This window comes from Felis catus, chromosome D2 (assembly GCF_018350175.1).
Source record: "Felis catus isolate Fca126 chromosome D2, F.catus_Fca126_mat1.0, whole genome shotgun sequence".
Classification (NCBI taxonomy): domain Eukaryota; kingdom Metazoa; phylum Chordata; class Mammalia; order Carnivora; family Felidae; genus Felis; species Felis catus.
Genome location: NC_058378.1, coordinates 82,708,927 through 82,732,203, shown reverse-complemented (window position 1 = coordinate 82,732,203; position 23,277 = coordinate 82,708,927). Strand labels below are relative to the sequence as shown.

General features: G+C 52.1%; 1 protein-coding gene across 3 annotated transcripts in view; it reads right to left on the bottom strand.

Moving 5' to 3' along the window:
- DOCK1 (dedicator of cytokinesis 1) overlaps positions 1 to 23,277 on the bottom strand; it is a 529,364-nt gene that overhangs the window by 17,030 nt on the left and 489,057 nt on the right. For all 3 annotated transcript variants that reach the window (XM_011287620.4, XM_019813984.3, XM_011287621.4), the window contains 7 exons: positions 19,144 to 19,285; positions 18,931 to 19,009; positions 17,369 to 17,453; positions 14,316 to 14,402; positions 11,381 to 11,557; positions 10,119 to 10,202; positions 4,982 to 5,119 (listed from right to left, as the gene is read on the bottom strand). In XM_011287620.4, coding sequence (XP_011285922.2) covers positions 4,982 to 5,119; positions 10,119 to 10,202; positions 11,381 to 11,557; positions 14,316 to 14,402; positions 17,369 to 17,453; positions 18,931 to 19,009; positions 19,144 to 19,285 — 792 coding nt within the window. The remainder of the gene's footprint in view (positions 1 to 4,981; positions 5,120 to 10,118; positions 10,203 to 11,380; positions 11,558 to 14,315; positions 14,403 to 17,368; positions 17,454 to 18,930; positions 19,010 to 19,143; positions 19,286 to 23,277) is intronic.

Sequence of the window (23,277 nt, the reverse complement as noted above, 5' to 3'; positions counted from 1 at the left end):
CAGGCTCCCGTGACGAACGTGCTCGGGAGACACTGCCTCTCTATTCCATCACCTACTAGACATAGGGACACGCAGAGTTCCAGGAAATGCAGCCGGACATCGCACGGAGAAGAAGTGTGACCTGTCCGACATCGGGTGCCCCGTTCCTGGCGCGACGGTTTTCGTTTCTCTGGCGAAATGATCTTTGTAGCAATGCAAGCAATGCGAGCGTGAGGTGTGCAGGTGCAGGAGGGGCCGGTCAGGGACCAGGGGGCGGAGATGCCAGCCAGGACACCAGGACGTCACTCCAGCTCTTGGGAAGGGCCGGAAGACCCCTGAACATCCCATCCCACAAAGGGCTGGTGATGTCCCTCAAGACGCAACCTTGAATCCTGGGCGGATGTGCGAGTATGGCCAGAAAGTAAAGGGAACGGGGGTGATGGGGGCAGGCCCTGGCCAGGGAGGGACAGAAGTCACTGCGGGGTCCCACCCTTGCAGGGCACACACTGGGTGTGGCCACAGGACCCACCGGGCCACTTGCCTCACCACTCCTTCCTGACTGAGCAGAGCCTCTAGAAATGGAAGAATCCAGACTTTTCCTTTTGCATCTGAAGCACTTAGAGTTTCTCCCAGCTGTGACAGGTGCAGCTCCAGCCCCAGGACACCCCAAGTGAACTGACGTCCCCGTGTCCCCGCATCAGGGCTGTGGGGGTGGGGAGGGCGCAGTGAGAATGCGGCCAGAATTTTGGCTCTGGCGCCCATGGTGGGACCTCGCGTGGAATATGGAGCCCCTCTCAGCTCGGCTTCCTCCAGAGGAGCCGCAGGGAATAATCACCCCACCTGGAGAGGCCAGGTGAAGCCCACAGGCCTCTGGCACACTCTGGTGGCAGCTCCCATTGTCCTTGCTGTTGTCATTACCACAGCCTGAAGCAAAAGCTCAGTTTGGCTCTCTTACCCGAGGCCGGCCCTGCCTTGCCCAAAGGCTCGGACACGGTCTTGCATTGTCTTCCAGCTGAGCCCAAGTGCCTGCCCTTGACCCACCACAGGTGCCTGCTGCCCATGGATTCTGGGGGGCGGGGGGGGGTGGCGACAAGTGTTTCACCGGGTAGGGTGAGAAGCAGGTGCGTTTCCTACTTTTCGGGAAATATCCAGAGGGTGACACGCTGGCCCCTCAGAAGGGCTGCGTGGCGAGGTGGGCAGGGCGAGTGAGAAGAGTTCGTGCATGCTGTTAGGAGGTGACCCCACCCTTCAGAGGCTGCAGGGCAGGGCGGTGCTGGGGGACAGACGGAAGGACCCTCGGTCAGCTCTGCGTCTCCCACGGAAGCTGGGAGCCAGGACTACTCTTGTGAGCCTTGCAAGCCAAGTTCTCTCCCTGGTGAAACACCCCACTGAACTCCCGCAGACAGAACCGCAGAAGCTGAACTATCATCTCAGCCTCCCAAGGAGCCTCTGAGGAACCCCAGGGTTCCACGGATCCTGGTAAGATGACCATTGGGAGGAAGGCCCGGAGAGGAGAAATCCTGGAGGCCGGAGGCAGGAGGGGCCTCCGGGAACAGCAAAAGTGAGAACGTGAGGCACAGGGGAAGCCGGGGACAAGCGGTGCGGGGCCTGGAGGATGCCTGGTGGGCTCTCCCTGGTGCGGGGTGAGGGCGAGAGTCAGCCGAGGGGGTGGGGGGAGGAAGTCTGTGTGCTTTCCGTGTGCACGTCCGGCCGGGGGCTGCCAGGGGGACCGGGGAGGAGTCGGTGGCAAGCAGTCTCGGGGGGAGGTGGGGGGTAAAGGGATGGTGGAGACAAGGGTGGAGAAAGGGGGGACCCAGGTGTGGTTCCCTCGCTCCTCAGCTTCAAGGAAGAGGGACAGGAATTGTGTGAGAAACGCAGAAATCCTTTCCACGAGCTTGAAGGCAGACAAAAAGCTAAGGAGCCCTTGAAGCAGACACAGGGGCTGGGGCTGAATACGGCAGGCACTTGTGGTCCCTTCTTCGGGGACCCCGGGGTCTGCATCCCTCACTCCCTAAGCATCCGGAGAAGCCGGGCTGTGAGCTTTTGTGCGGGGAGCGGTGGCTCCTTCGAGCCCCAGCACCGGCCAGGGGAAGGCCAGGGTGGAGTGAGCCCAGGGGCCTGGCGGAGCCGCCTGTGGATTAAGAAGTCAGAGAGCGTCCAAGTCTTCTGTTTCTGTCTTTGGCTTCGGCTGGATCCGAAAAATTGACAAAATGGTTTATGTCTTTTCTATGGGGTTTTTATTTTTAAATCCATTTTTTTTTTAATGGGATGATACTACATTGCTTTTCAAAGTATTCTGAGATGCTCACAAGTTTTCAGAGCAGATAAGGCAGGAAAGACTCACACCAGACTGCTTTTTATTGTCACATTTCTCAGAGAACGACAAGGACATCTGCCTGTCTCTCTGCTCAAGGGAGGGCTGACTGCAGATCCTGTGTCTGGGGTCCCAGGACGGACTCAGGGAGGCAGCTCCGGGAAACAAAGCACCCAAGGGGAGACAATGCACCCTTCATTCGATTCCCGGATCGCCCTCCCAGTAAGCCTGTCTGGCCCCTAGCTGGGCTGGGGTCGGGGCCTGGCAGCCCCCTACAGAGAGGTGGCCCGCTTGATGGGCACGATGCCGTCTCAGGATGTGGTGGATGGAAATCGCTAATCTCCAGCCGAGGACGGCTGCGGCGGAACAGGGGAAACCTGTCCCTGAGTAGGGGGACAGCCCCCTGCCCCCGCCCGCCACCACCCACGCAACAGCCCCACCTCCTGCCCCTGCTTCCCCTCTCCCCTGTGCCCAGCAGCAAGCCTGCGTGGAAGAAATGAATCCCAGCAGAGACAGGAGTATGAAGGGTGCTTGGTGAGCCCGGCAGGTTTCTGTCATTTTGAAATAGAAATTATATGAGTGATAAAAGAGGAAGCTTTTCACTTAGTACGAAAACCTGGAGATCTCACAAGTGTGTATTTCTTAGAAGGACTTAAAAGTGGTGTAAAACTTTGGAAGAGACGGGACGACGATGCCCTCTGAAATTCTTGCCACCTGACCGTACTGAGCCGCAGCCCCCGAGCGATCGCGCAGCGCTCCAGGGCTCGGACGGGCGCGAAGGGTCGTCCGGTGCAGCCGGCAGGGGGCACCCTGGTTCCCAAGCCTGTGCACCTGTGGCAGTTCCCGCTGGGCTGGCAGTTCCAGATCCCCGCAGGCTGAGTTTTCAGACCAGAGCCCAGAGGCTGTGTTCTCTTGGCTTTGTCAGGCTCAGACCCTGCTGGGCGCAGGGCAAAGATGCCACGGGGAACTGATGCCCAGCCACAGCAGGCGAGGGCGGTCAGGGCGGGAGAGCATGCGGGGTAGTCGTAGCCAGATCGGCTCCTTTCTGGGGCCTCTCGGTCTCTTCCCTGCCTCCGACCACACGAGCCAGAGAAAGAAACGCTCTGCCGTGTCAATTACAGAGTAGCGCCTAAAAGCGCAGACTTGGAGGTAGATAGACAGGGTTCGAACTCCATCGGCGGCCGGAGTGACCACTGCCAGGGTATGACCTTGTGTCCCCATTTCCCCATTTGTAAAACGGGGATGGCCGCGGTGCCTCCCTCATAGTGTTAAGTGGATGAAGCAAGTTCATATTTGCAAAACACTTGGAAAGCTCCCTGGCATATGGTTCGCACTAAATTAGTGTTTGCTAAGTGAGATGAATCTGTGAAGAAAAGAAGGGAGTTCAACAGAAAGAGCAACAGAGAGCTGGAGGGAACAGCAGACAGACGGAATCGGGCCAAACGAGAATCCAGAATGGGCCCTGCATTGGACGCCTGGTTCTTCAGGGACTGGCGGGCAGTGCTGTGCGATGTGAGAAGCCTTTCGTTGGCAGGAAAGTGGAAGACGTGTGTGCCCTGCCCTCCTTCATGCCACAGGCTTGGGATCCTAGACTGCGAGCCTCGCCACCTCTTTTGTCCCGTTGCTGCTTACCTCTGAACGTTGGGAAAGGGGGCCTGGGGTCATCTGCTGTGCCCGACGTCTCCAGAGTCCACGAGCAGTCAAGGTGAGGACCCACCAAGGCTCCCAGAGGCCGTGAGGATACAACCTCACACGACATTGTGGCGCTGGGCCTCGCCCCCGTGTTGCTAAGACATGGCTGACGGACAGCATCTCAAGCCCGCCACTTACACTGTGGCCTTTAAACACTGTGCCACTATTACCAGGGCTTCTCCTGTCAGATATTTTGCCTCATTACATATTACAGGCCAATCTTTTATCATGAGCTTGATCCCAGCCCCCACTCAGAAACCTTCCACAAACTCTTAGCAAAAGCCCAATTGTGCCCCCGCATCCAGAGCAAAGCCTCCGGCCCCAGATCCGTGTCCCAGGCTCTTGGAGGCTGGGCACCTTTCCAGCTTCTCCTGTGAGTTCTCTTCTGCCCAAGGCACGGCTATGTCTACACTGGCCTCTGGCGTGCCATTCGAGTTCTGGCCGCCCAGCCTTTACCGGGTGAGTGAGCCCTTTCTCCCCACCTCCTTCCCTGTCTCCAGCTTAACCTTTCCTGGCCTAGACCAATGCCCACTCCTTTAAGAGGTGAAGTCCTTGCTAACAATTTCAGATCTCAGTAACCCACAGCAACTCGCTTCAAAGACTCCGACTTTGGACTGGGTATAGGCTCCACCTCCGCCTTCGGACATCAAGAGTGCTGTTGCCCTATGTGTTGCTTAACCCTCCGTGGGTATGTACAGCTGTAGGTGAGGCCTCTGTGAGGTTTTCTGTTGTCCCACCACTTTAAGGGGAGGTCGTGTTCACAGCAGGTGAGCAGGGTATTTGGTGATCAAGCAAATGCATGAACGCTTACGCACACTGACATTTCCAATCATTGAAAAGAGTCTGCCGGTTTCCTGGCAGATGGACTTACGAGGGGCCGAGGTCTTTTAAATCCCAAGCAGGCGCCAAATGTACATCTTACTCACTCTGCCCATGGCCTGTCACCGTAGGACAATATGACGCAAAGACATCCATTCTGCAAGGCTACCCGCTTACCATGGTTCGGACGCCATATTGCTTTTCCACTTTTTCTTTCAGCTGTTTGAAACAGGCTTCCATTCTCTCGTGAAATGGCCTCAGTGCTTCTGTGACTTTGTCTCCATGAATCCTGATCCCTTCAGCCAAAAATGGAATCTGAAAAACACAGCAGTCAACCCTACTTATTTCCTGGTCAGTGGTCTCGAGAGAGGAGCACACACCAGGCAGAAAGTGGCACTGTGTGCAAAATGCAACTGTTTTGTTTCCAAATCAAACCGTGAATCAAAGTCATCAGCAGGCACATTACCCCCAAAGACCAAAATGTTCAAATTAGAATCCTTTGTGTTTTAAATTGGACACATTTAGTGCAGTGTGCTCAGCACACGATGGCCACTCAGTGTCTTTGCCTGACTTGACTCCCTTCGGTGGACCAATCCCAGAACAGACTCATCTGTGCTTTTCACGTGAATTTGGGGAGAACTGCATTTTGAATTTGTTTTGCCGTAATTTGACCTATTAGCAAAGGGTCATGTCACGGTGCAAAGATTTTTTTAGCCCAGAAGATAGCCTTTATAGGCGATTGAGAACCCTATTCTAAAATGTAAAAATCTAATTATATGTGATCTATAGTCCTGAAGGATCTTCTTATTTGGAGAGGAAAACCGAATTTATTCTTCCTTAAAACTAAAAATAATCACTTCTCTGCCAACATTGCTGTCACAAAATATCCATGCCAACACTTCACTGCCAAGTGCGGGGATGTAGCTGACCTTTAAAAGCGTCGCAGGGAGACATTTTCATTCCCCAGCCCCAGAGACCCCCCCAGAATCACTGGTGTTGAGGGGTGGGGGTCTAGGGAGGGCTTTCTTTCCCCAGCTTCTGCTTCCCCTCCGGAGGCTCGGACTGGGAGTTAGACATTCTTCAATGCAATCAAGCTAAGAGGCTTCCTCTTAATAACTTATAATTAAATCAAAATACTGATTAAAAACAGATTTTCCTAATATGACAGAACACCAACCTAAATGAGCAGATTTATTAGTAAGAACGATAATAAGCACACAATTGAATTTCATGCGAACAAATTCAAGAAATCTTATCAAGATGAATCAATGCATGAAATGTATTTGGTTGCCATTTATAGCACACAGCGGTTGCCTCTTGTGGTCTCCAGGGAAAGACGGAAGGAGTGCTCCTACGGTACAACCCATCCAGCAACCCACGCAGCCTGCCCTTGGGCTGCATGGGCACAAAGCTGGTTTTGCCAACAGTTGGGTCTACACCCAAGGTGCACGTTAGGTATCCCTTTCTGACCAGTTACCGCCAAAAGGACAGTGTGCAGGTGAGACTTCACAGTGGATGCGATGATTTAATATTCCATATGAATTACTCTTGCAGATGGCAGCTTCCCCAGAGCTCGCCACGGTGTGTTCAGGTGCGTCAGTAGAAAATGCTCGCATTAATCTTTCTGCTTTCCGAGTCCTGCCGTGGGGCATAGTAGCAAAGGCGGACTGGGGACAGCTTTTGGTGGGATGGTAAATGTGTCATATCCGTCTGGGTGCGACAGCAAGCGTGGGGTGCTGTCTTGAGGTTCAAGCACAGCCACTGGAGACACCGCAAGCATTCTTCTGTAGAACGGACCTTTTTCAAATATACAAAATGTGGTCTAATAGTTTCTGCAATTTTTGTTGGTTTGCTTAAGAGCCTTGATTGGCCAGTTTCTTGGACATCAAAGAAGCTACTTGCTGGACTGATGTTAAGTCCATTTGGTCTAGGTTCCTGGTACCTAATGAGCCGCGTGAACTTCACTTTGACAGGTGAAATTTATGGGGTATGAGAATTGATCACTTCACCAGGCCCTCGATACAACCTTCTTCTAGGATGGGATTCTGCCTCTGTTCCGTGTCTGATTGGGGCTTAACTGCAGCTTGCACATAAGAAGATGCTTTATGCAAACACTCCAACACGTTGGGTGCTTAATATACAAACACAAGCCATGGAATGAGGCCTGAAGTGATCTCTGGAGACCCCGTAGCTGAGTGGGTTCCAACCTGGATGAGCATCAGAGTCTCCCAGCAGGCTCCTAAACTCCACTCCTGGAGTCCTGGTTTGCTCTGGAGTAGATCTCAGGAATCTGCATTTCTTAAAAGTTTTCCAGAGCCCAGAGAGGAGAGAGGACATCCCCAAAGTCACTCCTTGAGTCGTTCAAGGTGAGCACGCAGCCTGCTCTCCAAAGACACCCTTCTAAACAGTAGTGCTATATGTGAAGTTTGTCCCTGTGTGTCCCCTAAACAAATTCATGGCCTGCTAGCAGCACAGAACATTTGGAAGCACTGCTCAGGGCTCTAGGAGCACCGTCCCTGGTGACAACAGTCACGCCTGTCATCAGCTGGGGATGACCAGTGAGTTTGGTCTTTTATCTTTGTGCATTCCAAATGAGAAATATGTACAAAACATAGAGGTTAAGTACAAGTCTGTACGGATTCATCTTTGGACACGTGGCAGGGATGCTTAACAAGGCTTTCTTGGGGAAGGACAGAGCCGTGCCTTTGAGGAAGGGGCCGGGGCTCGCTTGTGACCTGGCATCAGCTGTAAACTTGGAAGAAGCCCACAGACGGCAGTCACTAGCTCCCACCTGGGAGAAGCATGTCAGGACTATCAGGACCATCCTGGTTGGGGGAAGGCAACAGCAAAATGGAGAGCTGCCTGGCGCTTAACACCCAGCCTTCACAAACGATTTTAGGCATGGAGATATGCTTATTGCACATCAGTGATGGAAACTCTGCCAACAAGTCCTTGGGATTCCCAAGAGAAAACCTCACTCTGCCCTGATGCGAGTTTCCAGAAAAAAAACAAACCCAACATACTAACGAACAAAAATGGAAGACAGCATCCTGTTAACCCCAAACTCCTTATTTTTAATGACCGTATGACTCAATTACACCCAAGTATGAGTTTCCAAACATTTGCAAATGAAAGCAAAGTCACAGGTAATGTGTTGAATATGTATTTTTCATCACTCTTTGATTTAATGAAGTTGTTGGAAAATGGATTCCTTCTTCCAGCTTTCCTGTGAGCCGCTTTAAAATTCATCCTTTAATATAGTTATTAGGGGTGATGACATAAAGTTCTCTCTGGGGAACAAATTATTTTCCTCTGTAGGACTTGAAACTCTTAAAATCCAATTTGCTGTAAAAGCTTACAAGAAAAAAAAAAATCAATACAACTTTTGCCGACCAAACTAGTTTTTGGGTGGCAATGATTTTATAGCCTTCAATGGAGTTTGAATTTTGTGGCCTTTGGTTTCTACAACCTCTAAAATGGAATCGTTCAGGCTTTTACACTCTCTTTTTAGAAACAGAGGGAGGCTGTCCACAGGAGGCTTACATTTCATGCAGAGAACCATCCTTGGCCAACAAGAGCCCTGGGCCCAGCTCCCAGGGTTTCTTATCACAAAGTAATTCCGATGCAAATAGATGCCTACAGATCTGTGGCAAGGTCACATCCATTAGGATGGCTTGTTGTAAAATACCAAACCAAAACGAAACCAGAAAATGACAACTATTGACAAAAACATGGAGGATGCGGTTCCTCAAAAGATTAACAACAGAATTACCATTTGATCCAGAAATCCCAACTCTGGATATGCACACAGAAGAAATAAAAGCAAGGAAAAAAAACCAGATACCTGTGCACCCATGTTCACAGCAAGATTATCCGCGACCGACCCAAAGTGGAAGTAACCTAAGTGTCCGCTGACAGACGAATGGACAAACAAAATGTGGTCCATTCATCCAATGGAATGTTCTTCAGCCCAAAAAAGAAGGAATTTCTGACACAGGCTACCACTTGGATGAACCTTGAAGACATCATGCTCAGTGAAATCAACCGGTCCAACCGGAAGGACAAATACCACAGGACTCTACTTACGAGAGGTACCTAGAATGATCAGATCCATGGAGACAGAAGGGTGGTTTCCAAGGGAGGGGAGAACGGAGGGTTAGCGAAGAGATTTTTGGCAAGATGGCAAGATGGAGGGAAGGGATGGTTGCACAACAATGTGAATGTCCTTAATGCTGCTGAACCTACTCTGAATTGGTTAAGATGTTATGCTATATGTTAGGTATATTTTATTACAAGGAAACATACATATATTGTAAGTCGGCTCAAATCCAGAGCTCAGCCCCACTCGACCCTGAGAGGTCACACTGGCTAGCGTGCTGCTGATGAAGAAGCCACTGAGGTGAGGCTCTGGGACGGCCAGGGTCAAAGTGACCACACAGATGTCTCCTCAGAGGTACAGCCTCACCTGTGTCAGGGCCCCAAGTGGCAGCCTGGGACCCCCGGCCCAACAAAGTGGCCTGGGGTCTGCTGCTGGCCAGGCGCAGAGTGACCCCGGCCTCCACCCTCCCTCAGCCCCCTTTACTCAGCCTGCTGTGTGGGGATTAGGTCAGCCAGGACCCTCCTCGCCGCCCACATGAGAAAACGGAGCCTGAGAAGGTGAGCCGTCCTCAGTACACGGCAAGTGTAGACAGAGCTCCGGGAGAACCGGTCTGGATGTACCCCCCCCCCCCCACCAGGCTCACGAAGTGAACAAGTTACTTCCCACCGGACACAAGACACCCTCTGGACCTGTCCTTCTAAGACCAGTTCCCTCTAAGGAAAGACTCAGAGGCCTCCGGAGTAGAGAAGCACAATAATAACATGCAGAATTACAGCAGGGAGAACACAAAGGAGGATCCCCCCCAGACCCCCACCAGGGAGAACATGACGGGTGGATGCTCTGCAGTGGCCCACCTGTGCCTCCCACGTAGGCAGCACAGGCGAGAGCGCCTTTCCAGGGACAGGCTGCGGCCTCTCATACTCTGTTCTGTCAACACCACACAGAGATTTTCTAGCAGAGACAGATCAGGCTCATTTGCAAGAGAGGACTTTCTGTGTGTTCAGATTCACAACTGCAGCCTAGGAGTTGAGTTAATCACGGCAGTGGTGGGGGTGGGGGTGGGGGGGTGGTTCTCGGGGGACAAACACGGCTGCGCGCACTGTGGCCGACGTCCACACTGGCTGGCATGTGTGCTGAGGTGGCCTGGGTGGCTGCGGGTCTCGACTCGGCTCTTCTCCCCGCTGCGGCCCAGCTGGGAGGCCATCAGACATTTACCTGCCATGCAATCAGGTCTTTGAGCTTCTCAATCTTCTCATGGGCCTCTGGATGTTCCTGCAGGTACCGCTCTGTGAAGAAGGCCTGTGGAGACAAGGAGAGCCACTCAGCACGCCGCTCACCCGACCCACGTTTTTACGCCTGACCCTGGGGACAGAGCCGTGTATACAACAGACCCGCCTCTCACAGGGAATGGACCTTCCCCAGCGCTCGGCGCGAAATGTCTGGTTAGGTCCAACGCAACAAGTGGAGTGAACGGGCAGCCCAGGGGGCGACATAGGGTGGCACCTCTGTCCTCGGAAGCCAGCAAAGCCACAGCTGACCTGGATCGCTCAGCCCGCTGGGTGGTGGCTCCCCAGCCGTTTGCCTGCCCCTGACTCCCACCCTGCCCCCTGCCCTGGGCCTGCCCTACACCTAACGGCTGCTGAGGGCAGAGTGCTCCCTCCTTGCCCAGGACAGTCACTCCTGTTAGCCGGCTCTCCGGAGGTGCCCTTTTTGTCTCAGCTCTTACTCCTTCTGGACAAGGGCTCAGCACACTCTTCTGGGAAGGGCCTCGACTCTGCCATTGTTAGGTCGGGAAAACAGCCCCAGACACTAAGGAATGAATGGCCACGGCCAAGTTCCAGGCCTGAGTACTAAAACAGGGAGCAGGGCCGTCTCGGGGCCTCAGTCGATTAAATGGCCGACTCTTGATTTTGGCTCAGGCCATGATCGTGGGGGATTCCCAAGGCCCTGCTTGTGATTCTCCCTCCCTCTCTATCTGCCCTTCTCCTGCTCGTGCTGTCTGTCTCTCTCTCTCAAAATAAGTGAACTTAGAAAAATGTAGACTCCTGGTCTGGACCACACCCTGTGTCCTTGACTTCTGCCCATTCCTAATGAGATATTTTCCAGGGAGACCAGTCGTCCTTCTTCCCCTACCTTCCATGCCCACCTATCCCAGATGTTCTAATTCTTTCGCCTTTGGCTAAAACTCTATCTCTTGGCTTTTAATGATCCCAGAACTCTTGAAAGCCACCTGAGGGCAGCTCTGTAGAGCTCCATCAACCCAACCTGGGAGGAACAATGTCCAGGGGAGTCACGCTTGGGGTCGGGCCTGGACCTTCTACAGCCGGCATAGGGCGCCTCTGGGAGCTCCCGGCCTGGCCTTGGCGCAGTCCCTGCTGAGATCGGTCAGTGAGAGCAGCGAAGTTTCAGGGCTTGGACATAAGAGTCTGGAGACAGTCTGTCCCAGGACAGGGCCGTACTGCGGGCATGTCACGTGCCTTTTCATAATTCGCAAAGCCTCCCATGACGGCAGGGTCCACGATGCCGTTGAGGAGCATGGAGAGGGGGTTGATGGGGAGGCTGGGGTCGTGCAGGTGCTGCTGAACCATGCTGTTCATCTTGTCGTTGGTCAGCTGCATGGTCTCGATGGCGTTCTCCAGGGGGCTGATCTCCACCTGCGGGGAAGAAGGAAGACGTGACTTGAGGCCAGCTGTGTCCACGGCACCAGGGGCCTCTGGTGAGGAGCATTTCCAACTGGGGCCAGGCTTCCTATTCCCCCATGCACCTTCCTTCCCGGGGGGTTTGCTGGGAAGGGTCCCTTATCACCCAAACAACAGCAACTGGGTATTTTAGCATCGTGTCGTTGTGCATTTCCAAGGGCGTGGCCCTCACACACAAATCCCAAAGGGATCATACGAGGCTGTCTGGCTCTGATGTGTGTGTGTGCATATGTGTGTGGGTGCGTGTGTGTACATGCGTGTGTGCCTGCGTGTGTTTGCACATGTGATCTGCTTGTTTAAAAATGGGTAAGGTTTTGAGAAATTTTGAGCAATCTGGCAGTGTCCCTGAGGCAGGAGGCCTAGGCACTGTGTAAGCCCCCTGTGCCTGTTTGGTCAGGGAGGCGGAGGAGGGCTCTATGCTGGTCTCTACATCGGATCCCATCCCCTCTTATGAGGGAACGGCTTCACCATCCCAGGGAGAGCACATCACCACTTCCAATGGCCCTTTGTAGGAAAACCTGCCACTGGTCGGCGGGACCTTTAGTGTAGGAGGCAGGGGACCGCCGTCCATCCCGCAAACGCCCTCCGCTCTCTGGGGGCCTGCAGCTCCCTGCAAGGCCCAGCCGAGCACGCCTCACTAGCTCAGCGCTAAGGTGTCATGAAAACACGGCCGGGTTTAAAACAGTCACGATCCCTTCCCGCCAGGCCTCTCTCTGATAGATGCTCAGCTGGGCCACAGAGCCACACCCAGGGGTGATCTCAACACACGATCATTTTGGTCCTTCCCAACGAGGCGGGATGGGTCCCCACCGGAGCCTGGGAACCCCAGGGCCTCTGCAGCAAGGAGCAAAGCAGAACAGCCTGCTTTCTTCCTGCTGCAGCTCCCGGGGTGGGGGGGCGGGGGGGTGTTTGCTGGACAGAGGGGAGCAGGGGGAGCGGGGACTTGAGCAGGGACAAGTCTGCTCACAGCCGGTCCCAGATTCAAGAGGGATGCTCGGAATCACCGTGGGGGAAGCCACCTGCTTTGCTGGCCCTGTGCTGCCCGGGGGCTGATGGACGGGCTGTAACACACAGAAAGGTGGCTGGCCACGTGCCAGCGGGCCCGCTGCCCCCGGGTGTCCCCGAGCCTGAACAGCACGTATCGCACAACCGCCATTGTCGCCGCATCCCTGGCTTTGTCAGACCCTGGAACGCAGCGTCCCAGGCACACGGCTTTGCCAAGTCAACACAGCAGGGTGGTTTTCCATTGTGACCCACTGCTAACTCCCTGCTGAGGATCCCCTTTGCCTCAAGAAGGAACAGCTTCCTATTTTTGTCCAACAGCTAGGGCTAGCTGCCACCCCACACGCATCCCATGACGGCCCGTCCCAGGAGGCATGCACAAGCCGGGGGCGGGGGGGGGGTGGGGGGAGGCAGGTGTCGGCAGCGGCAGCTCGGTTCTGCCGCTCTGGGATTATTCAGCTTCCAGCCTCTTAGTTTGTTAAAAATGGCAAACAGAGCCGGTGGCGGAACCACATCTTTACAGAAAGTCGGGGCTCACCCCTCTCCACTTCCGAGCTGTTAAGCGCCTTCCTCTGGAAATCTGGCTGGCTCACGAAATCCCCGATTACTGAGGGCTTTGGGCAGAGGCTCATTAGGAAGATTAGTGCCTGTTTATGCGAAGTCCCCCACTCTGTCTTCTCATGCACGTACGTCACCAGCTCTAAATGGTGCCAGCAAAGGCTTGCATTTCTGCCACCTGCCACAAATCTGAGCCTTCCATCCATCAGGGCCTGCCTGGGTGCTATGGGGGGCCCGGAGCGGAAGCTCCCAGAGCAGAAAATGGAAGTGCCCAAGGCAGGGACAGGCAGAGAGACCCGGGGCTCCAGAGAAGGAGGAGGGGGCACCTGGGAAGGGGGGGTGCGGATGTGGCCCAGAGCTCTGATTGGCATGGATGAAGGACACGAGGGGAAATAGGGCTGAGAAGAGAGGCTCCAGCCACATTCAGGAACCAAATCAGGAGTTTCCAGGGGGGCCTCCTTCTAAACTAAATGGTAGGCACCACCCCTCTGGATAAGATCCTGCTGGCTGAAAACAAAAGGCATTAGACACACGGGAAAACAGACACATTTCAATCAGATCTCTTTATGCAGGCAAATGCCACTCCCTGATACGTCTATAGATTCAGTAGGAATCTGCAGCCTGCCTCTGGCTGGGGTAGAAGAGACTGCCCCATAGCTCACCACTGAGGCAAGGCAAAAAAGTTTAGCTAATGAGATGTGAGTCATTATTTCTTTAAAAAGTGCCAGCGAGGGGTATATTCTTGAGCTATTTTTATTTGAAATGAGCAAGTACTATTAATCAAGTTGTTTGTCATGTAAATGGCAATAAAACCATCAGGAAGAAAGACCTTAAAACGTGTATGTAAATTGGAACTTGTCTTAAACTTTTCATGTAGTTAACAGAGAGAGCTGTCAAAACAGTGCAGCCACGACTGGCTTTACATATTTCGGAAGGAGAAAGGAAATCTTCGTTCCGGTTTCCTTGTAAGCCGGACCTGGTTGTGATCACCCAGCATTTCTGCTACAACCTTCGTGGACGGGGAGGGCTGATACCCCGAGGAACTCATGGGCTGGTTGTGCGTTAAGTCTCATCTGACCTGGGGTCGCGGCGTGCGTACCGCACCCCAGAAGAGAGGGTATAGGACGGGGTCCCTTCTGGGGGGTATCCTTACCATGAAAACAGATTTGACTTCAAACCACCTTAGAATCCCAGGTAATTTGTACGCTGTTGTGTATATGGTCCTCTCGATCCACATGTTCTGCAAAAGGAACACACATGGTATTTGTCAGGAGAAGGGTGTGGGCAGGATGACAAGTCTCTGTGAGGCAAAGTCCTCCGGGCAGGACAGCTCTTCCCAGGATGGATCGCAAGTGGCCCTTCCACGTGCTCTGCGGGGCAGGTCTGCTCCGAGGTTAAGACCAAGGCTCCGCTTATCGGTCAGATGGTCACACGAGGCCCAGCAGTGTCCCCTGCTTTGTGGGCCAAGGGTGCCAGCCTCTCTGACATTTGGGCAAAGAAAACAGACCAGGAGAGTCAGGGAGAGTTCTGGACGTGAAAATGAGGGAAGCTCCCTCTGAGGAAATAGGTTTGTGGAAAGGCTCCAAGGACTTCTCCGTTAGCCATACTTCGCGTTACACTCAAAGGCAGAAAGGCTTTAAGGAAAACCTTAGTCACTTTTTCTGATACGAATCAATCCGTATTTCAGGCTTACATTTTTCTCTTGCACAACCAATACCCGTTTACATGAAACACTAAGGATATGGAAAAAATCAGAGGATGGCTTCAACAATTTCAGTATTGGTTGCTCAAGACTTCTTACTAAGCGTGGCAAAACACGCGTATTGCCAGTAAATACCATCTTATAATCCATATTCTTCGTAGAATAGTACATTATGTATTGTGGGAAACTGCTTCAAGCCAGTAAATGTAACCGCACGCGGTGCAGAAGCCCGTGCAAGGGGTCTTACCCGCCGCCCGCCTTCTGCCAGCGTTCAGCTTGTGGCAACCTCATCCCTACAATGGGCCATCGCTGGGCAGTGCGACGCTGTCAGCAGCGGTCCTGACATAAAGAGCTGGGACAGTGGAATGTCAGCAATTCCAGAGAGCTGGACTGGATCTCGGAGAGGCTTCTATCTCTGGCTTCTGAGGCTCCAGAGGGGAGAGGGAAGGGGCCCAGCTGAGGCCTCCCTCCTGTCTCCCCAGCTAAAGCTTCTTCTGGCCCCAGGAGGCGACTCCCCCAGGTGCCTGTCCTAGAAAACAGCAGCCTGTGCCCTGAGAGCATCCGGACCACACCTGCGGGGCGTCCCCAGGGGCCAACACAGCCTGGGTAGGGTCCCGGGGTTCCACCTCGGGCTTCCTGACCAGCCAGCTCTGGCTAACTCCGGCGCTCTCTCTCCGTCTCCCTCCTCCCCTGCTAGCCCGTTGGTTCCCAGAGCTTCACCCCTTGCTGAGTGGCCACCCCGAGTGCTGGGCCAGGTGGGGACAGCCTTCCCGGTGCCCGGCCCCTGGAGCCAGGCCGCCTGCAGCAGGGCCGAGCCTGCCTTCTCATGGCTGCAAAAAGCCTCATGCTTATCTGGAAGCCTTAGGCTTTATCCGGTGTGTGAAAGACTAAATCCTGTGGCTTCTGAAAGCCTCCTCCAAGTGTGAGGGCCTAACAGGGCCATTAGGGGATTTCAGGGCCATTTAGAAGGAGCACAGCCCCCGAGGCTTTAGTGCAGCCCCAAATGTCAGGGGTCTCGGTTATTCTGAGCTTTATCCCAATTGGCTGCACACCCATCGGCAATTCGCTTGACCTCCTTGTGCCTCTTTCTTTACGGTATGAGAATATACATGACTGCTGGATATGAGAGGTGTGAGGGAAGTTCAAGAAACTGCCCATAAATCCCACAGTCGAGAGACGCTCCATAAATGATAGTGCTGTTGCCACGGGACCCTGACAGAGACCGCCAGAAAGCCACCGCCCTTGGCGCTGGTGTCTTGATTGGGCAGTGCCTCACTCGTCCCCTCCCTATTACAGGCCACGCCACAGTGACCAGTTACCGAGTAGGCCCGGGATGCCGGCATTAACCAAGAAGCACGGTCTTCCTTTGGAGAAACCGGCATGCTACGTGGGAAAGACTAGAATTCACGAATGCAAGCTCAAGCAGACACACAGGAAACGGCTCGGGGCAGGAAGGGCCCTCCAGCGCTGTGACTGGACGCTGTCAGGCATTGCCCTGAGGACCGAAGAGTCCAGGAAACTTAGGGCTTCAAGGGGAGGCTGGGTAGAGGCAACTTTGCTGGAAGGGCTCCAAACTTCTCTCTGGGCCAGCAGTGGGGTGTAACTGACCTTTCGCCTTCTGTACCCCTCCTGACTGCAGGCAGGGGGACGTGGCTCCCAGCAGTGCCACCGGTCCCCCACCGAGGGTCCCCGTGGCCAATGCCTCCCTGTCTAGGGATTTCCAGAGGAGGCTTGCAGGGCAGAAGGAGGGAGAAATGTTAACGTTTAAAAAAACTGTGCTTTTTCTCAAAGAATTGATTTATTCTTTGCAAATGGAATCCATTCAACCAGCTGTAGGTGCATTTTTTAAAAGGCTGCAAAAATGTGTGCTAACATTTCCGTGACTAATGCAGGGGACAGACATTTGGCAGCGTGTGATTGGTTGCCACAACTAGGGAGGTGCCACCAGCATCGATCAGGTAGAGGGTCAGGGATGCTGTGGCCCTGTCACAGAGAATTACCCGGCCCACGACTCAGTGGTATCCGGGCGCACCTGTTACCTTGTGCTTCAGGGAAATTCAGGCGTTGGACAGCGAGCATCTGGGTCTCTGCCCTGCTCACCTCTGACTGCTCGTCATCTGCAAACAGCTGCATAAAGGGCTCGGCCCCTCCGTGTGCCTGTTTGTATCAGAGGCACCGCCAGCAGGGTGTTCCCGGCCCCGGGGGCCCAGACGGAGACGACTCAGAGAAGTCCAGGAGGGAAGCAAGTGTGCCCGGGGCGCAAGAAGTGGGACCACAGCACTTGCCCTTTCTGATGACTCGGAAGGCCTTGGCCACATCCTTCGTGAGATGTTCATCATTTCACTACATTTGAAGGGGTTAGGGTTTGGTTTTGGGATTTCTGCACCCAGGCCACAAAGACCTCTAACGCTGCACCGTGCTCGCCTTTGAGGCCCGTTCTCCACCGGCAGTTTCGCAGGCGGCGGGATGAGTTCTTTGGGATTTTTTTGGTTGGTGTTTCTTACCGCAAATTCATTGTCTGGGTTTTTCTCTCCCTTGCGGATCGGCCGAGAATATTCAAATCGCTGGACCTCGTTCACCCTGTAAAAACTGTATAGAGACAGATAGATCGTTAGACATTTAACCCCCAATGCGGCTGATCTGCTTTCAGACGTGGGGTCTGGCCTGGCGACAGGTCACTGCATCCCTTAAAATATCCCCAACCTTGACCCGGAGCGATGGCTGTGGCTTTCTCTCCCCGCCAGGCTTGGAAGAGAGATGTTGGCGGGTGGAAAAATTACCCTGAGGTTTTGCCTCTTCCCTGTCCCTGGAAACCTTCCGGGGAGAAAAGATGCTGAGTAAGAGACGGGCACACACAGAGAAGAGGGGAAGCAAGGAGGGTGGAAACAGGCCTGAGCTCCCCGCTCTTGTGTTTCCTACTTCAACATCTTAATTCATAATTTATCGCTTTCATATAGTGAATCAACAATTAGTTATTAATAAGTTATTAACAAATTTTAAAGTATGTGTTTATTATTTTTAAAAAGGCCTTGCATACCTTGGTTTCAGGTCTACAGAAGGCAGGGCCTACAAGCAGCGAGACATGCATGCATGGTACAGGCGTGTACCTTCTGTCCCTGGGGAGGGGGAGGCTTCCACACGTATACGAGAGCCCGACTTACTCGTCCCCTGCACTGAAAGGCAGGTGGCCTCCCCCCATCACAGGGAAGCAGCTAAGCATAAGCTACTGTTCACTGTTTGCTCCAATGCCTCTTGCTGAGATAGACTGTGGCAAACCTCAAAATGTGTGCCTTGTGGAAGCAATCGTTCATCAATACAGAACCCTGGCTGCCTTTCCATTATGGCTAACAAGAGGTTAAAGAGAGGAGACTGAATTTTGAGGAAGAACACAACCCACCAGACTTCAGGATACGAAAGAAACAGATTCGGAGCACTATCAGGCCATTGAAGAGATTAATTTCTTAACCAGAACATGCATCACATAGAAAACAAAATTCTTAATATCAAAGAAACATCTAAAGCAGAGTGTTTCTACAGCATTGCTAAGTCGGGTGCAGTTCAACGGAGAGGCACAAAACCTCAGATTTGGATAGCCGACTAGTGAGTCTAAAAATCTGCCTTATGATCCCATGTTATACAATCGTGGTGGTGCAGGGGTAAAGGGGTTCTGCACCCAAAAAAAGCAAATGTCCCAATCCCTTTTCCTGTCACACAGCGTGCAAACAGTCCGGCCCTCCCCACGCACGGGGACTCAGAGGTACTGGGTGTGGGGCTGGGTGGGTCACACGGAGACCAGAGTGCCCCCTCTGCTCTCCCAAGTTTTCCCAGCCTCCCCACATCAGGAAAGGAATAGTTCTGGTACCCTCCGGCAACACATTACTAACTTCTTCCCTCAGTGTTTTGATGCTCAAAATAATTTGCTTCTCTTGCTCTTCAAAGTAAACAGAGCATCTGGAAAGCTCACCAAAGCCTAAAATCCATCCTTTCGAGGGGGAAATTCTTAGTAAGAGATCTGTGCACAGTCTGTCATCATCCGTATGTTGGGCAGGAGGAATGGGACGCTCACCTTACGATCTGCTCTGACACAGGCCGGTGAAATTTTGGGGGCAGGTCAAGTTTGGGCTTTACGGTGAAGCACTGAATGTCTAAGGGTGAAGAGGGTTAAGGATCACAAGGCAGCATGGACATCAGGCATGACAGCGCCCCCAAGTGCACCCAACCACCCAGGCCCACGGCGCTGAGATCGCATCCTGTCCCGCGGGGTTGTCTTAAAGGATACATTGGCCAGGCGAGTTTTTGATGTCGTCGCCTGGGGGAGATGTCGTCTTCATTTTCTCTGCGTTGGGGAACTGAGTTAAGAGGCGAGCTTCAAAATCTTCCCTGCGTTCGTACTCCTTCCCTCGGTAAATGAAAACTTTCCCCTGGAAACAGTGACATTCATTAAATAACACCACGGGGGAAGGTCAGGACAAGTTCACACACAAATGCACTGGTTTTCAAAATCTGCTTGAGAGTTTTCTTTAAAAAGCCATTGAATTGAAAAACAGCTTGTAATTACACTGGCCTTATTAATCAAGAACACGCAAACAGGAGCCACATAAGTTAATAGTGTTTACGAAGCACTGAACACATTACCAAAGTTGGCGGGTGGATTTCAGCCTTAACAGTGACAACCAACCAAAATAACCACCAAGAACCAAGTGAGCAGTCAGGGCCCACCCTCTAGTGGGCATGAGGTGGCGAGAGAGGGTACAAGCACCAGGGCAAGGGCATCACGGTGTCCTAATTAAATAGCTCTCATCCTGCCGAGAGGAATTTAAGAGAGCGTGAGATTGAGGTGCGGCCTCAGAGCCTGAGCACGATGTTCCCAGCTGTCGCCTAGAGGACACAGCCAAGCGACCAGCAGAACCACAGGGAAAGGGGTCTAGAACAAAGTAGGGAGGTGTGAGGACCGCAGCCTCCCCAGTGGGGAGAGACCGGAGGCCGATGGGAGGACTGCCCTCACTGCCCCTTCACTGCTGTACCAACGATTACCCAGTGATGAATGACAGGTTCGACATCAGAGTTCTCCTTCTAAAGACTGGCTTTTGGGGCGTCCAGGTGGCTCAGTCAATTAAGCATCCGGCTTTAGCTCAGGTCATGAACTTGGGGTTCGTGAGTTTGAGCCCCGCGTCGGGCTCGGTGCTGACAGCTCAGAGCCTGGAGCCTGCTTTGGATTCTGTGACTCCCTCTCTCTCCCTCTCCCTCCTTCGCTTGCACTATATCTCTCTCTCAAAAATAAATAAGGATTAAAAAAAAAAAAACCTGGCTACTGTCCATCTCAAATGACACGTTGTCACCTCCATAAATCCCAAGCTGGAGAGTCCATCTGGGGGTGGTGTTAGATGGCGGGGTGACCTCGGGGGTGGGTGTTAGGCCGGTGAGCCTTCTTCCTTACGCAGGCTGCCTTGTTGAGGCCATTTCTGTCCAGGTGTGACACAGTCACTCAGTAAACATACCTCTAAGGAATTTTCGGATTCTAAGATGTAAAAGTTCTGTGAACCTTCACAGATCCAACAGCGTCTTCTGAGTGTCAACTGAGTCATAGAAAGGTGGCAATGGGCGATGCGACACTACCATTGACTCTGGGGCCTACACCCCCGGCCCCCCAACATCCTGCCTCACCCCTAGGGCTGTCTGACCCTAAAGGAAGATGGCAACAAGGAAAAGGCGCCAAGGGACTGAAGAAACAGGAGGCTGGGGGCCATGCTTTTCCTCACAGGATCTGTCGGCTGAGCAAGAGGCCCAGCCTGGCTGGTCATGAGTCAGGGGCAGCCCTGGTATCCGTCCTGACCCTGGCTGGCCAGGTGCCAGAGCGGAAGAAAGGCAGAAAGCCCACAGAATAGCACCCCACGGAATATTCTTACGCTTACCTTCTAGAGACTGAGTTCGAAGTCAAACTAAAATTTGTCTAATTAATGAATTTTCAAAAGATAAAGAGAGATCCTATGGTACTCAATTTCTTTCCTTCCCTAGTCCCGACTTATTCTGGGTCCCCATAAATCACTAAAGAAGGAACAGTTTAAGAATTGAATATTTTTTTCACTTTGTGCTTAGGTATGTCTTAAAGTACCCATTATAGAAGAAAAATGTTCTCTTTCTCTAAAAAAATAATGTCAAGCAGAAACCAAAGTAATATGTAGCCTTAATTAGAAATATAAATACACAGTGTGGGCATCTTTTAAAGCTATATAAAGCCAAACATTTCAGAAATTCAGGAAGATTTAATGTATTAACAGGCCACTACAAAACTCGCATGAATTTATTATGCTTTACACTAGAAGAAAGACATAATAATAAAATGTATATAAAGACTTTAATAGAAAAACACTAGTGAGTTATAGATGAAAGCACTACTAACATTTTCTAGAAATGTCAATTATTTTGCATTCTGAAGCAGTCCCTTCAAACATGAAAACAAGGGGGAAATGTATATATAGTCAAAGATATTTATTCCTTGGAAGAACCATAAATATTAACATGAAAGCAAACAAACAACCAAAAAAGGCAAACCCAGAAGCCAACGAGACTAATTCTTAAAGAAAAACAAAGCAAAAGGGACAGTTAGTTCCTCAGGGGCATTAGACAGCCAAACATTTTCCCTGAGTTTTTGTAACCGCTAATGTCATTGTCAGATTGACCCCTGCCAGGGGATCTGTGAAGCATAATAAATATACTGCTATAGTCCTGCAGAATTATTCAGGTGTGGCGGGGAAGTCAGTTCAATATTAATCATGCCCGTTAAACCCTTTATTCACACTTTGCATTTTGTCCTTTTGACAGGGGAGATGACCCAGTGCGGTCCCCGGAGCACACACATCGTGTGTGCCCTCCCAGCCCACTTGCACGCCAGGCATCCATTGGCTCAGGGACCGCAAAGTGCCCGCCCCCGCCCACCGGCACGTCAGGAAGCCAGGGCAGAGGCATAGTGAGTAGTGGGGAAGTCACAGCACTGTCCACAGAGGGCCACACACACTGTAACACCTCAGCACAGCCATGATTTAGGCTCGATCTCTCTCTTAGAGACACAGACATGGGGTCACACATACAGATCTATACACCTTAATGAAAGCCTTTAACAACGTCAACTCCAAGCTCATAATATTCTTCAGCTTGGTTTTTTATTTACATATAGTCAATTTCAGGGGCCCCTGGGTGGCTTAGTTGGTTAAGTGTCAGACTCTTGGAACTCGGCTCAGGTCATGATCTCATGGTTCACGGGATTGAGCCCCACGTCAGGCTCTGCGCTGACAGCACAAGGCCTGCTGGGGATTCTCTCTCTCTCTCTCTCTCTCTCTCTCTCTCTCTCTCTCTCTATCTTTCAGAATAAATAAACTTCTTAAAAATAAAATGTAGTTAACTTCAAAATCCTCCCTAATTTAGGGCTTATAACCAAATGTCCTTTACTCATTCTTTGGGAAGAAGATTTTCTCCAAAATCTGGGTCTCTGGTCAACTGCTGTCCCGGGCATGTGGTGCCACAGCTGCACGAGAAAAGCTGAGGTGTCAAGGAGAGAGGACACACCAGCAGGGACAGGGTAGGGACAGATGCCCCAGTCACCCCAGACCTTGAGTGAGTGGACAAATCAACAGGTCACATTCTGAAGCAGACCAGACCTGGGAGGCTCACTTGTTGATGTCATATCAACAATGACAGGTCCTCAGCAAGTAAGTCCTTCCTGCTGGTGGCGGCATGAAGGGACGTCAGGAATGTCTGTGCAGTCAGAACCACCAGGGTCAAAGGAACACAGCTCCGGGACTAGGAAAATCTCCTTCCTGGATCTAACTGCCCCACACAGCTATGCTCTAGACAAGAGATCCTGCTTTCCCCAAACCAGAGGAATCACCTGTGGTCTCCCAGAATAAGAGAAAACCATGTGCCTTCAAAAAATGTCTTAAGAAATGTCAGGAAATCATGGCCCACTGGTCAAGGGCATCCAAGAGAAACTTTAAACAATTCTACTAGTAGGTCAAGCAGCATTTATGTACACAATTTCTCCTCTGGCCTCATGAGTGCTAAGAAATGGGCATTTGGCTGACGATCACAGTATTTCTTCAATCCCGTGTCAAACAGCACATGCCTATCTAAGGAATGGAAGGTGATTCAGAGTCCCCAGCAATGTGGCCGGAAAAATCCCCTTACAATTTCTCACATAATTAAAAATACACATGTTCCCGGCAGTATGATTCACCATAGCCGAAACAACCCAAACGTCCATTGAAGGAAGAATGGATCAACAAAACTGTGGTATATCTATACAATGGAATACTCGGCCATAAAAAGAAGTGACATTCAGATCCATGCTCCGACATGGATAAACCTTGAAGACAGTATGTCAAGGGAAATAGGTCAGACACGAAAGGGCAAAGAGTGT